Source organism: Odocoileus virginianus, chromosome 20 (assembly GCF_023699985.2).
Source record: "Odocoileus virginianus isolate 20LAN1187 ecotype Illinois chromosome 20, Ovbor_1.2, whole genome shotgun sequence".
Lineage (NCBI taxonomy): Eukaryota > Metazoa > Chordata > Mammalia > Artiodactyla > Cervidae > Odocoileus > Odocoileus virginianus.
Genome location: NC_069693.1, coordinates 16,356,065 through 16,368,919, shown reverse-complemented (window position 1 = coordinate 16,368,919; position 12,855 = coordinate 16,356,065). Strand labels below are relative to the sequence as shown.

The following is a 12,855-nucleotide window of genomic DNA, read 5'->3' as shown; positions in this document are numbered from 1 at the left end:
ATACTGGAGTGGGTAGCCTATCCCTTCTCCAGCGGATCTTCCCAACCCAGGAATCGAACTAGGGTCTCCTGCATTGCAGGTGGATTCTTTACCAACTGAGGTATCAGGGAAGCTCACGGGGTCAGGGCAGTAAACTCCCCCTCCTGGAGGGGATAATCTACATGTGTTATTTGGGATATTTCTGTAAGGAATGGTTGTCGCTTCTCTCATATTATTTTTGTTTGAGTTTGCTGGGTTTTCTTTTGCCGTGTTGGCTCTATGTTGTGGTTCACAGACCTTCTCTTTGCAGAGAATGTTCTCTCTAGTTGGTGTTTGAGGGTTTTATTTGCCCCAGGTCATGTGGGATCTTATTTCCCTGAACAATCCATGTCCACTCTATTGGAAGGTAGATTCTTAACCATTAGACCACTAAGGAAGTCTGTATTTATTTGACCATTTATTTATACCAATATGGACTCACATGGATTAGTTTATACTTTGGGTTATCTTATCATCTAGTACTCTGTTATTCATTTTTTTGTGTCGAATTGTTTCCAGTTTGACCAGTGGAATCTTCTTAGGCTTTCTCTTTTGAATTTAAGGCCCATCTTTTTTGTTTGTGCCAATAAACTGCTTTCCTAGTGTGGAAGGTTGAGTTTGGCTCTTGAGTGAATTTTCCCACATGATGTGCCATCTCTGGCAGACCCAGCATCCTAGGCCTTAGAACTCCCATCCACAGTGGACTGTAGGGCTGTGGACCTTTGAGTCTGTGAAGCAGGAGACAAAACCCACAACCCCACAGCTGCTCACTGATGTTTCTGGAGAGACTGTGCAGTGCAAGCCCCTCTTAAGGCTGGTTCACTGATGGAGGAGGATGAAACTAGCAGACAGGGCAAGGCTGGAGCCCATGGGAGTCAGTATCTGTCTAGGAACTTGCTCCCATATGGGCCTGAGGAGCTCTGATGGCATGATTGAAAGTACAGCATTATAGCCTCCTGAGAAAACCCACGTGGCCTCAAGTCCTGTGTGTTCCTTGCTAGGATGATTTGAAGTCCAAGACTGATGTCCACCAGTCCTCAGGGCCCCATCTAGAGACTGCAGTCATTAAGATATTTGGGGGTTGCAGTAAGGTCCAGTGCTCAATTCTTATCTCCATGACATAAACTTGGGGAAAAAGGAAGGATTCTGGATGACCTTTCTTCTACCTGATAGTGGTGTAGACCTGTCCTTGGCCTTCCTGTGAATCTATCTGCTCAGTTTGGGAGAGTGCTGCCCTCAGAGCCAGGATAGTGTGGGGGAAGGATGACCCAGAAAACAGATGATGGTTGGGGCCCAGAAAACAGAGCATCTGGCCCCAAATGGAGTTACTTAGAAATGTCAGCTCCACTTGGTCTTTGGCAAAGATATACCCACATGTTCTCCAGGAGCTCTGCTCTCAGAGTAGGAAGGGCTTCCACAGTAAACACCTCATGAAGCCAGGGAGCCACCTGTGCCAGGTGCCTGGCCACAGGCCTGTGGAACTCTAGGGAGCACCATGGGCTGAGCTCAGGGAGCTAGCTGTTTATAAAGTGACAGAAACCCTGCCCTGAGCAGATCACTCCAGCCACTGCCACGATGAAGGGAGCACTGCTTGTGCTGGCCTTGCTGGTGACCAGAGAGCTGACCTTTGAGACGTGTGAGGGTAGGAAGGAGGGTCCAGATGACCCTCGTGATCCTTGCCCCATGTTGTCTCACTGTATCCTTCCCTGTCCTGTCCAAGCTGCTTCAAGGGGGAGATTCAGAGTGCAGCTGGCCGATCAATGCCCAGGAGTCCTACACAAACTCCTTGAGGCTTTCAGTCTTTGAATGGAGTGGGTTGTGTAGAGCTGGAAGGGTCATTAACTGTGCACACCCTGGGATGTTGTTGTGGATACTCATGTTCATTGGAAAGAGGGAAGCAGGCTGATATGCCTGGGGCAGTGGTCAACGGCAGAGGGGTCTCCAGGCAAAGCACCTCTTGCTACTCCCTCTGCTGGGAGTGCCTCATAGGGAAGGGTTTCTGTCTGGGATGTCGGCAGTCCTGGGAGAGGGCGGGTCTCTTTGGGAGGTGAGACTGGAAGCTCTGGATGTGTGAGTTCCTATCAAGTGGTAAGAAAACCTCCTACTCTGGTTAACCTTTGGTATGGTTTTTCTGTCTTGCCTTCAGTGGAAGCCTGCCCTGTTTTTTATGAAATGCAGACCGCTGTGAACTTTGTACTACCAAGGGCAGCATTAAATGAAACCTTAGATTCGGTCAGTGCTACAGATGAGGAAAAAGCAGCCTTTGGAAAAATCCAGGATTGCTTCATTGAAGGAGGACATCAGAACCGGTTTAATCATCTGAAATTTAAGGTAATTTACCTTTACCCACACCCACTCTGAGAACTCACATGCAGCATAGTGCAATATGCCACATGGTAATATATCATGCAGTCATGGGATATGTGACAGAGAAGAGCTCTAAACAAAGAAGCATATAAACCTTTGCTCCAACCAGCAGTACCTGTAATATGCAAGTGCAGTCCACCTGCACTTCCAGCCTCTGGTTACAGAATATGTCCATATCATGTCCATTAACTCACACAGAATAGAGAACTAATATCAATGCAATATGCCAAATGTATTGTCATGTGATTTTTTTCCCTTCATGAGAGGAACTAGCATTGAAGGAGTAGCATTTTAATCTTTGGCAGGAAATGCAGCATTCAGCTCACCTACCTGTAGGAGTTGTGTCAGTTCTACTTTAGGAATACTGAAAAGGAGCCCCTGCCTTTAGAGTCTCTTTTCAGCATGGGACTCCTTGGCTTTGTAAGGTTTCTGGCCTGTGGTCACATCACTTCCTCTTGTTCCCACTGTGGCTCAGAGCCCCATTTCCACTGACATGGTCTCAGTGCCTACAAGCCAGAATTTCCACTGTGGTATTTTGATGTCTGAGGTACCTTCTAGGTACCTGCAGCTGCTCACCTGGGCTAGAAATGTATCTCTCGAAGAACCATCTTTTTTGTTTTTGTTGTTTTTCTTGATACAGTATTGGAGATCTTAAATAGTCTGTCTTATCACACTTTCCCTCAATTGTTGATTATTCAAAATGAGAGGTTTTCCAAGAACCAGAGTTTCTAGGGTACTAACAGAAGCACACAGGGCACCAGGGCTAGTTTATGATACCTGCATGCACATTCCGTGCACCCAGCACACCTGGCAGAAGAGGCTTGGATGCAGAATATGTGACCCAAACCCAGACTCCAGCACCTTGCTCCTCTGTCAGGACCAGCCCCAATTGTGCCCTTCTGACCCTTCATCTCCTCTCCTCCCTGGTGTGGCTGGTGGCTCCATTTCCCTCCTGACACCTGTGCCTGGGCTGTTATGGAATCATCCTTCTCCTGCTGCCTGATGGCAGCCCCCTCTCCAGTGGTGGGTCTGTGGGCAGAGGTTCTTGCTGGGGATGGGGCTGAATCCCTGAGGATGAGGTATGAGGTGATCCTGGGGAGACAGGATAGCCTGGCTGTGGGCTCAGATACTGTCCCTCCTCCTTTCCAGATTCTCATGATCTTCAGTAAGGATTGCACTGGCTATAGAATATCCACATTGGTGAATGTTATTAGAGGATTCATCTCCAGTCTGCACTCTTTAGTGAGCTCATCTTAGCCAGGGATGCCTGGTCTGGTCTGTGCTCAAGCTTCCTGCCCTGTTCTCCTCAAGTGAAGCTGGAATCCAGATATCTGTTCCACCTGGTGTGGTCTCTATCAGGCTGACTCTAATAAAATAACTACATCATGCTCAGTGTGCCCACTGTCTGTGTGCTCTGGGGAGGATGTGAGGCAGGAGGTTTTGCGTGATGGTGAAAAGAAGTGACACATATGGTCATTGAGGGCATGGGGTCCAGAGGCAGATAAGACAAGGGGAAAACTAGTCCCTGTCCCTGGCAAGCTGTGGGAACTTGGGAAAGTTTGTTATAACTTTCCTAAGTTATCTGCTAAGGGGGATTTTGTATCAAGATTAAACCAATAACTTATAAGTAACTCTGGACTTCACCAACCTGGCAGGATAAAATTGTTTGTGGGCACAGATAACTTATCTCCCACTCTGGCCTTTCCCACAGTGGCAGAGTGTCTATTCCTTTAAATGTCCCTCTGGTTATTGACAGGTGTCTCAGGTGTTGACCTGAGCAGGCTCATCACAGGTCCCATCTTCTCCCAGTGGCATTCACCATTTTCTGCTTGTTAAGTGAATGACTTCTGAGGATCCTGACCTTTCTTCAGGGATACTGAGTACCACTGCTGTTCTTGGTCCTGCCAGGGGACCAGGACCTCAATGATGTCTTAGACCAGGAGGAAGGGAGTGAATAGTAGAAGCTACCCCAGTGGGAATGTTTTTTCCACGGAAACAGCTCATGCTGTGAAGTGTGAACTGCCACTTGAGCATGTGTCTGGAACCCTCCAGCTTACTTGTAAAGGCGTGAAATGGGTAGTTGCATTACCATAGGAGGCTTGTGAAGCTACAAGGAAGGGACTAGGTTATATCCCCTTTTCTTAAGTTCTAGGACAATGTCAGTCTACAGTCAGTGTGACCCATGGAAAAAGCGGCAGAACTGGTAAAATCTACCTTCTGGTTAGGAAAGTGTAATATGATCACATACGAAAGGCTGAACTTGGAAGTTGGAGTTAAGTGGCCAGGACCTTGAATCCTGGCCCTTCTTTGACCTCCTGGCTGAACTTAAGGATTTAAATTCATCCATTTGTTATTTCTACATCTCAGTTTTATGTCTACCATGTTCTGCATGCTCTACCAGACTTAGTGTTCAGTGTTCAGGTCATACTAAAGAGATCTCAACTTTTGTTCGAAACTACAAATAAAATTGGATGAATTAAGGGCTAAATTATATGTTTGTATGAGATGGATTGACATTTAAAAAATGTCAAGTATTCCCAAATCCATCCAAATAAATCTTTTTTTTTCTTAAATGAGAAAATAATTGTTTTACAATATGTGTTGGTTTCAGCCATACAGCAATGTTAATCAGCCATAAGTATACATATGTCCCTTCCTGAAACACTGTCTAGTCCCTGAATAAATAAATCTTTATTCTAGTGAGGATTTACTTAAAGTTTACCCTCCCCCCACACTAAATTCTTAAGATCCACCAAGAAAATTGAAATAAAGAGGAACTATAAGGAGAATCGTTGTCACCAGGGATTACAATAGAAGTATTGGACTCCATAGAAGGTCTAGTTTTAGTGGAGGAATAAATACATGGTCATTGTGACAGAAGAGAAAACCCATAGATAAAGTCAAAGATAGTTTAAAATATAACAATAACAGTTCATTGAATCATGAAAAAGGAGTAGATTTTTTAAAAATAGCATCGAGAAAAATGACCAAACATTGAGTCTAGATGGATCTGCCAAGCCTTTTCCTGTGGATCTATAAGGAGTAATCATTTAATTGTCATGGTTCTAATGTTTAATTATTCATTTGTCTCAACTCATTTCTCCTCCGTCTCTCCACACTCTTTCAGTTTGACTGTCATGACATCATAATTTCTTGTTTTTCTCCTGCTTTACTGTAAGATCCTTTTCAGGCCTTTCTGGTTGATTCCTATGCCAAGGACCATTCTCTCTGTATGTCTTTCTTTCTGTATATATATATGGTCACTGTTAGTGACATTATCCACCTTCATTTTAACTTCATTTATAACTTTCAAATATAAATCTCCAACCCCAGTACTAAAACATTGAAAGGGACTGAATTGAGACTCACTTAATATTTGTTTAATTAATGTTTTTTTAAGTTATAAAATTATTGTGAATTTAAATAAATGAAGAAGCTATTCAAAGGAAATTTTTGACAAAATAGTAATGTTGTTTTTCTTTATGAGTAGCAGTTAATTTGGGACTTCCCTGATGGTCTAGTGTTTCAGACTCCAAGCTTCCACTAGACGGGGACACATAGTCAATGCCTGGTGGGAAACTAAGATCCTGCATGCCACGTGACCAAAAGGAGCAAACAAATAGCAGTTAGTTTAATGTAATCCCAATAAAATAACAACAGGATTTTTAAAAAAGTGTTTCATATGAGAGTCTTTGTTTGTCTTTGCGTGTCATTTATTTATTTATTTTTTGGTCTCACTGTGTGACATGCAGAATCGGAGTATTAAGTACTAGATCACCAGAGAAGTCCCATGATTTTTTAGAAATGTATTTTATTCTTATAAAATTGATCTTACAGTTGTCATATGATCTAGAAATCCCTTTTCTAGGTTTATACTCAGAAGAAATGAAAATTTGCATTCATATAAAAACCTGACCACTGATGTTTATAACAGCTTTGTTCAGATAAGTTTATCAAAACTGGGAAACTACCTATGTGCCCTTCAAGTACTGAAGGTAAAACAAAGTATGTTACACTTCTACAATTGAATTCTACTTTAGCAATGAAAATGAAAGAACCATTGGCACATGCAGCAACATGGATGATTCTCAAGGATATTATGATGAGTGAAAGAATCAGAACTTAAAGACTACAATCATATGGTTTATTTATATGCTATTTATTGCATCATATTTGGAAAACTAAGCAAGAATAGCTGCAAAAAATATGTTAAGTAATTAGGGGCAGGAAACCCAGGAGATGCTGAAACATGTGCACTTTTATCATGGGCAGATAAATGGTCTATTAAAGGAATGCCAGAAATAGATCTAAATCATTTTATGATAAAGTTAATTTCCCCGTCAGGAAATCTGCTCGACTTCATAGATGAAATGGTGCTGAATGAACTGGTTGAACATTTATGGAAATAAAAATGTTGCCTCTGTGTCTCACAGCTGCCTTCAGTAGTAATTGCAGATAAGTTAAAGGTTTACACAAAGACTGGGATAGAAAATGTCATAAAATTCTTAGAAAATAGTTATAAGAGTATCTGTTTTAACTTCAGCATAAAGAAGGCCTTTCTAAAGATGAAAAAAACCAGAGTGATAATTTTGACTGCATAAAAAATAAAACATTACTGTGTGGCAAAATGCACCTCATACACTCAATGAAATGTTATTTCATTGAGTCTTCACTCATTCTGTTTGAATTCCAACACATCTCTTCCTCCCCCTGTCCTCTGCATTTCCTGTCTTTTCCCCTCAGTTTCTCTTTTAATGTGCTGTATATTCACCAAGTTTTCTTGTTTATTGTTTTTCTACCACTATCATACGTAAGTTAGATAGATGAAATTTTAGTATTAAAGAAATATTCTATTTCTTTCTATTTGGAAATTACTTATCTTTTATCCCCTCTTCCCCAAGTCCCACAGATACTCTTTGTTTGTTTGCTTGTTTCTTTATTTTTGGCTGCAGTGGGTCTTCATTGTTGTGTATGAGCTTTCTCTGATGTGGCAGGCAGAGGCTACTCTTTGTTGTGTTACAGGGGCTTCTCATTGCGGTGGCTTCTCTTGTTGCAGAGCACAGACTCTAGGCACAAGGACTTCAGTAGTTGCAGCATGTGGGCTCCGTCATTGTGGCTTGTGGGCCCTAAAACATGCAGGCTTCAATAGTTGTAGCATGCAGGCTTAGTAGTTGTGGCACCTGGGCTTAGTTCCTCCAAGACGTCTGGAATCTTCCCAGACCAGGGATCCATCACATGTCCCTTGCATTGGCAGGTAGTTTCTTAACCACTGTACTACCAGGGAAATTTACCAGAGACACTCTTTTAATCCATGTTCCATAATGTTCTTTGTGTACTTCATTCAGTGTGGCATTTATATTAAAAGCAATGCCTTTCCCAAATTGTAGTCAATGGAATATCCTAAGATATTAAGACAAAAAACAATATTACTGTGTTCTGGGCAGGAAATGGATTTACCCTTCCACCTGGAACAACTAAAACTCAACAAAGTATAGCAAAGAATGATATTTAAAAATTGAACTTCAGGTAGCACAGGGGAGTGGTCTCTGGGAAAGGGGAAATGAAGGTGAGCTCTCTGATTATCCCACTTTACTACCTGGACAGAGTACCCAGATGGCACAGCGGGAGGTAGGAGTTCGAGAAGGGAAAAGAGCAATCTCTCTGAGTTCATGAGAAAGAGTAGGGAGTCCCAGGTGGCCAGTGTGGTTACATTTGCAGGGCAGAATACTGGAGAGGAAAGAGTTGCACAGAAATAGGACTCCAGGGTTCTGCAAAAAAGTCCCCATCAAGTCTTCACTATATACTGTCCAGTGTATGTATGTAAGAAAACTGCCCAAAGTGAGGAAATAATGATCTGACAGGAACAGAGGAAACAATCTCTGAAATTTACAGATCTGGAAATGGTTTGTATTTCTAACAGCCTTAGAGGAATATGAGGTTATTTGTGGGAAGTCAAGTAGTTTATCCAGAAAGGTATCTTAGCAGTGGTTATAAATTTTGCCTTTTCACATGGATGCTTTTGTATCATTTTGTTGTTATTGTTTAGTCACTAATGCTTTGTGACCCTATGGATTTCACCCTGCCAGGCTCTCCTTTCCATGGGATTTTCCAGGCAAGAATACTGGAGTCTTTCCCATTTCTTTCTATAGGGGATCTTCCTGACCCATGGGTCAAACCCATATCTCCTGCATTGCAGGTAGATTTCTTTACCACAGCCATATTATGCCATCTTAATAATGCTTAAAAGAAGCTTCAAATGTATCAACTTATTTCCAAATAAATTAAATGAAGCTCAGTAATATCTATAGAACTACAGAGGTATCTAACACCTAAAAATTTAAATTTTAGAATATTTGACATTCAAAAACTAACTATGAGCCATGCAAAGCAGCAGAAAAATATGAACTGTTATGAGAAGTAATCAATATAAAAACAAAGATAGCAATATAAGCAATTGAGGAATAGAATCAGTATAAACTGAAGAAATCCATATAAAAGAAATCAATATAAAACCCAGAAAATATATACATGATACAGTTGTTAGACAAAATATTAATGTTAGTAAAACTATTCTAAATGTTTAAGAAAGGAGAGGATCACTTAGACATGTAAGCTGGAAGCATAGATATATTTAGAAAACCCAAATTAAACTGGAGTAGTTAAAAAATATGTTCCACTGGCTGGAATTAACAATGACTAGGCACTGTTAAAGAAAACGTTGGTGAGTTTGAAGTAGACAATGACTGAAACTAAAAATGAAATTGAAATGAAATGAAAAACAGATAAATGATCAAAAGCAGATCAGTGAGCTATGAGACAACCTGGGGGAGGGGTAATATCATAATTAATGGAATCTCTTAAGGAATAATGAGGAACCATTAATTAATGGTTATTAATCACTAATAATGGGAACCAGACTCTTCCTATATTTGATGAAAATCATGAACCTGTAGATATACAACACTTAGTTAACTTTAAGCACAAGAAACATGAAGAAAACTGTACTTAGCACATTGTAATCAGATTTCTTAAATGTGATAAAGAGGAAATCTTCAAAGTAGTAAGAGGAACAGAGGAATAAGGATAAGAATGACAGCACACTGCTCTTGGGAAACAATGCAGTTTAGTGAAGTATTGAAGGTATTAAAAGGAAAAATATTGTGAATCTCTAATTCTCCACCTGATGAAACGATCTTTTAGAAATAACGGAAAAAGAAAGTTTTTCACATATACAAAAGCTTAAAGGATTCATCACCAGCATACGTGCACTATAGGAATGCCCGCAGGAGGGACAGATGTGGTACAAGATGGAAATCTAAAACTGTACTAGGGGAAAGGAGTGCAAGAATTGTCAATCTGAGAATATGTATCCATACCTCTCTATATCTGTATCTTTATCCCTAATATAGAGAGAATTTTATACTGTTATAGCCACATGTTCAGGGAAACAAACTCACTCAGAAGGACAATGCACATAGTGGAGTGCAATTTATTACACCAGAGGGCCCAAGGCAGAGTCTCCTCTTAGCCAAGGACCCCGATCGGTTTTTGTCAAAATCTTGTATACACTGAGTGAATGTGCTCAAACCCACCTCCCCAAATTCTCTGAAACCAGTCTGAACAAAGGAAAAGAAAGATACAATCAAAGTTAACCCGTGATTCATATGCCTTAAGCCTAGGTAGTTAACAGTGGACAATTATCAATAGGCCTGTGGTCATACCCCAATAAGCATAGTAGAATTTATGATTCTATTTGGTTACACAGATAATTAGGGTATTCTTGTAGGCAATGTAGAGTCTAGGTATGAGCCCTGGGGCTTTTCCATGGCGGGGTGGGGGAATGGTCTGGTTTTCCAGTTGGTATGTCATTTTCATAGATACTGGCATATAGCTCAAAGTCCACAGTCTGGCCCAAGATGGAGTCCTGCTTTCAAGATGGAACATGTTTTGTTTCCTCCTTCAATACTTTAATAGTGGATTTTCTTAAAGTTTTCAAATACTACATTCAAGAGCAGGTTAGGTACAGCTGTTAGAAAAATTAGTAAATGCAATTTAGCTAAAATGAAATACCATATAAAAGCAGAGAGACCAAAAAAAAAAAAAAAAAAAAAAAAAGGAAAAGTGTGTAAGAGATAATATGGGACACAGTGAAAATACCCTCTGTAAGTAGATACTGATGTTACTGGTAGGAGTCCTGTCTCCTGCCTAGAGCTGACTGACAGGAGGACTCCCAGGGAGCAGAAGGAGCAGTGTGTGAGCCCACAGCTGTGGGCATGGAGTAGGTCAGCGGGGATGCTGGCCTCAGTACACTGGGCGGCCAGCGCTGCTGCTTGTGTTGCTTTCTGCCCTGCTTGTCTCAAGGATGGCTCTGGCTGGAGGGACCTAAGGGACATGGGCCAAAGCAAAGGACCCTCAGAGAGCTCCTTGGAAGGTAAAAGGGCAATCCTCTGGCAATACCTAGATTGGACTGTACCAGCAAAGCCACATGGGGTTGCTTGGGTGGGATATTAGCCAGCCTCCTGGGCTTCAAGAGAGATCCTTAGCAGTGCCAGGAGAGAGTGTCCTTTTTTATTTATCGAAGTATAGTTGCTTTACAATGCTGTGTTAGTTTCTGCCATACAGCAAAGTGAATCAGGTATCTGTTTACATGTATTCCCCATATTTTTTTATTCCCTTCACATTTAGGTCACAACAGAGCCTTAAGTAGAGTTCTCATTAGTTATCCATTGTATACGTAGCATTGTCAGGCGAGTGTATGCTCCTCAGTTTTTGTCTCATCACAACAAAGATTTGGAGTGACTGACATTAAAGCCCCCCTTGGCATGTCACAGCTCTTGGGTCTTGGACAGACTGTTATAGCGCTCAGGTCTCGAATGGACCGTGTTATAGCTCTTAGATATAGAGATATAGAGCAGTGTTACAGCTCTATTTTATTTAGATAATAGCAGGAAAATCCATCTTTCAGGTGTGAGGGCATGTCGACCCAAAGACGTGAAGAGAAGAGCGCCCCAGCACGTGGGAGAGAGAGAGAGAGAGAGCTAGCTTTGGCTCCACTTTATATATATATATATATATATATATATATATAAATATATATATATATTTTTTTTCTGGGCCTGTCCTGTGTAAATTGGGCCAGCCAGGAGTGCTGTTTGTTTTACCTGAGGTTCTCACTCCGGTCTTTGGACCTTCCTTTGTTCTATTTTCCCGGGCTTTTCCCTTCCAGGTCTTTTAGCCACCACCATTCTGGACTCCTTTTCCCTATTCTAACGACCTAACAGTATCAATAGTGTGCTTATGTCAACAAATCTCCCAATTCATCCCACCCTGCCTTTGTTCTCATTGAGTCTGTGTCTTTATTCAGTTCAGTTCAGTTCAGTTCAGTTCAGTCACTCAGTTGTGCCTGACTCTTTGAGACCCTATGGACTGCAGCACGCCAGGTTTCCCTGTCCATCACCAACTCCTTAAGTTTACTCAAACTCATGTCCATTGAGTTGGTGATGCCATTGAAAGGTTGTTGCTAAACCATGAAAGGTGCCGGGATTCTTGGCCTCTGGAGTAGAAGAATTCAATCCGGGGCCAGAGACGAGGCTTGATCTCTCAGAGCTTTTGTGTAATAAAGTTTTATTAAAGTACAAAAGAGATAGAGAAAACTTCTGACATAGACACCAGAAAGGGGCAGAAAGAGTACCCCTCTGCTAGTCTTTAGCTGGATGTTATATAGCTACTGAAGTGAAGTGAAGTCGCTCAGTCGCGTCTGACTCTTTGCAAGCCCATGGACAGTAACCTACCAGGCTCCTTCATCCATGGGATTTTCCAGGCAAGAGTACTGGAGTGGGTTGCCATTTCATTCTCTAGCCATCTGCTAATTAAAGAAAGGAAATGTCTCAAAACTCAGAGAATGGCACCAGGTGAGTCATCCCAGGCTGTAAAACAATTGATGTGAATCTTGAAGAAAGGCAGATTTCCATAGAAATATATAGTTTCATTAATATAGATTAGGGGAAGAATGTATGAGTATAACATACTGGTTTGTCAAGTGGTTCTGAGCCTAAATCTGAGCCTTTAGGCGGAACCGACTTGAAGATAGAGTCTAGGGTAAATGCCTAGTACATTAACATAGCTTAAGACAAACATTTCCATAAGAAAAATGCATCAGTTAGCTCAAGGTTTGAGAAAAGTTAAGTTCAGATGGAACCAGGTGTCCATTATGGCAACACAGAATTTTAAGAGAAACCTCTTTTTAAACTTGTATATAGAAGGGGAAAAAATATAACACTAATTTGTTTCCTCCTGCCACTTAAGAGAGAGAAAAAAATATCTGACTTTTGCAGCCTATTTCATCTGTTTGGAGACCCCTGGCCTTCCTGCCTATTATCCTCTCACTATCCAACCATCTCATCCTCTGTTGTCCTCTTCTCCTCCCACCTTCAATCTTTCCCAGCATCAGGGTCTCGTCAAATGAGTCAG

The 12,855-nt window shown here is 41.4% G+C and overlaps 1 protein-coding gene and 1 long non-coding RNA gene across 10 annotated transcripts in view; one reads left to right on the top strand and one right to left on the bottom strand.

The window, feature by feature from the left end:
• LOC139029875 (uncharacterized) overlaps window positions 1-12,855 on the bottom strand; it is a 123,148-nt gene that overhangs the window by 66,091 nt on the left and 44,202 nt on the right. The gene's annotated exons all lie outside the window — the stretch shown is intronic.
• The window catches only part of LOC110122373 (major allergen I polypeptide chain 2-like), a 62,408-nt gene continuing 51,110 nt past the window's right edge, over window positions 1,558-12,855 (top strand). For 7 of the 9 annotated variants that reach the window (XR_011482139.1, XR_011482138.1, XR_011482140.1 and 4 more), the window contains exons 1-2: window positions 1,558-1,660; window positions 2,165-2,349. Coding sequence is in view for 3 of the 9 variants with exons in the window: in XM_070450980.1 (XP_070307081.1) it covers window positions 1,594-1,660; window positions 2,165-2,349 (252 nt within the window). In the remaining 6 variants the exon portion in view is untranslated. Of the gene's footprint in view, window positions 1,661-2,164; window positions 2,350-3,534; window positions 3,778-12,855 lie in introns of those variants that run through there. The other 2 variants (XM_020872186.2, XM_020872185.2) reach the window with 2 other exon arrangements.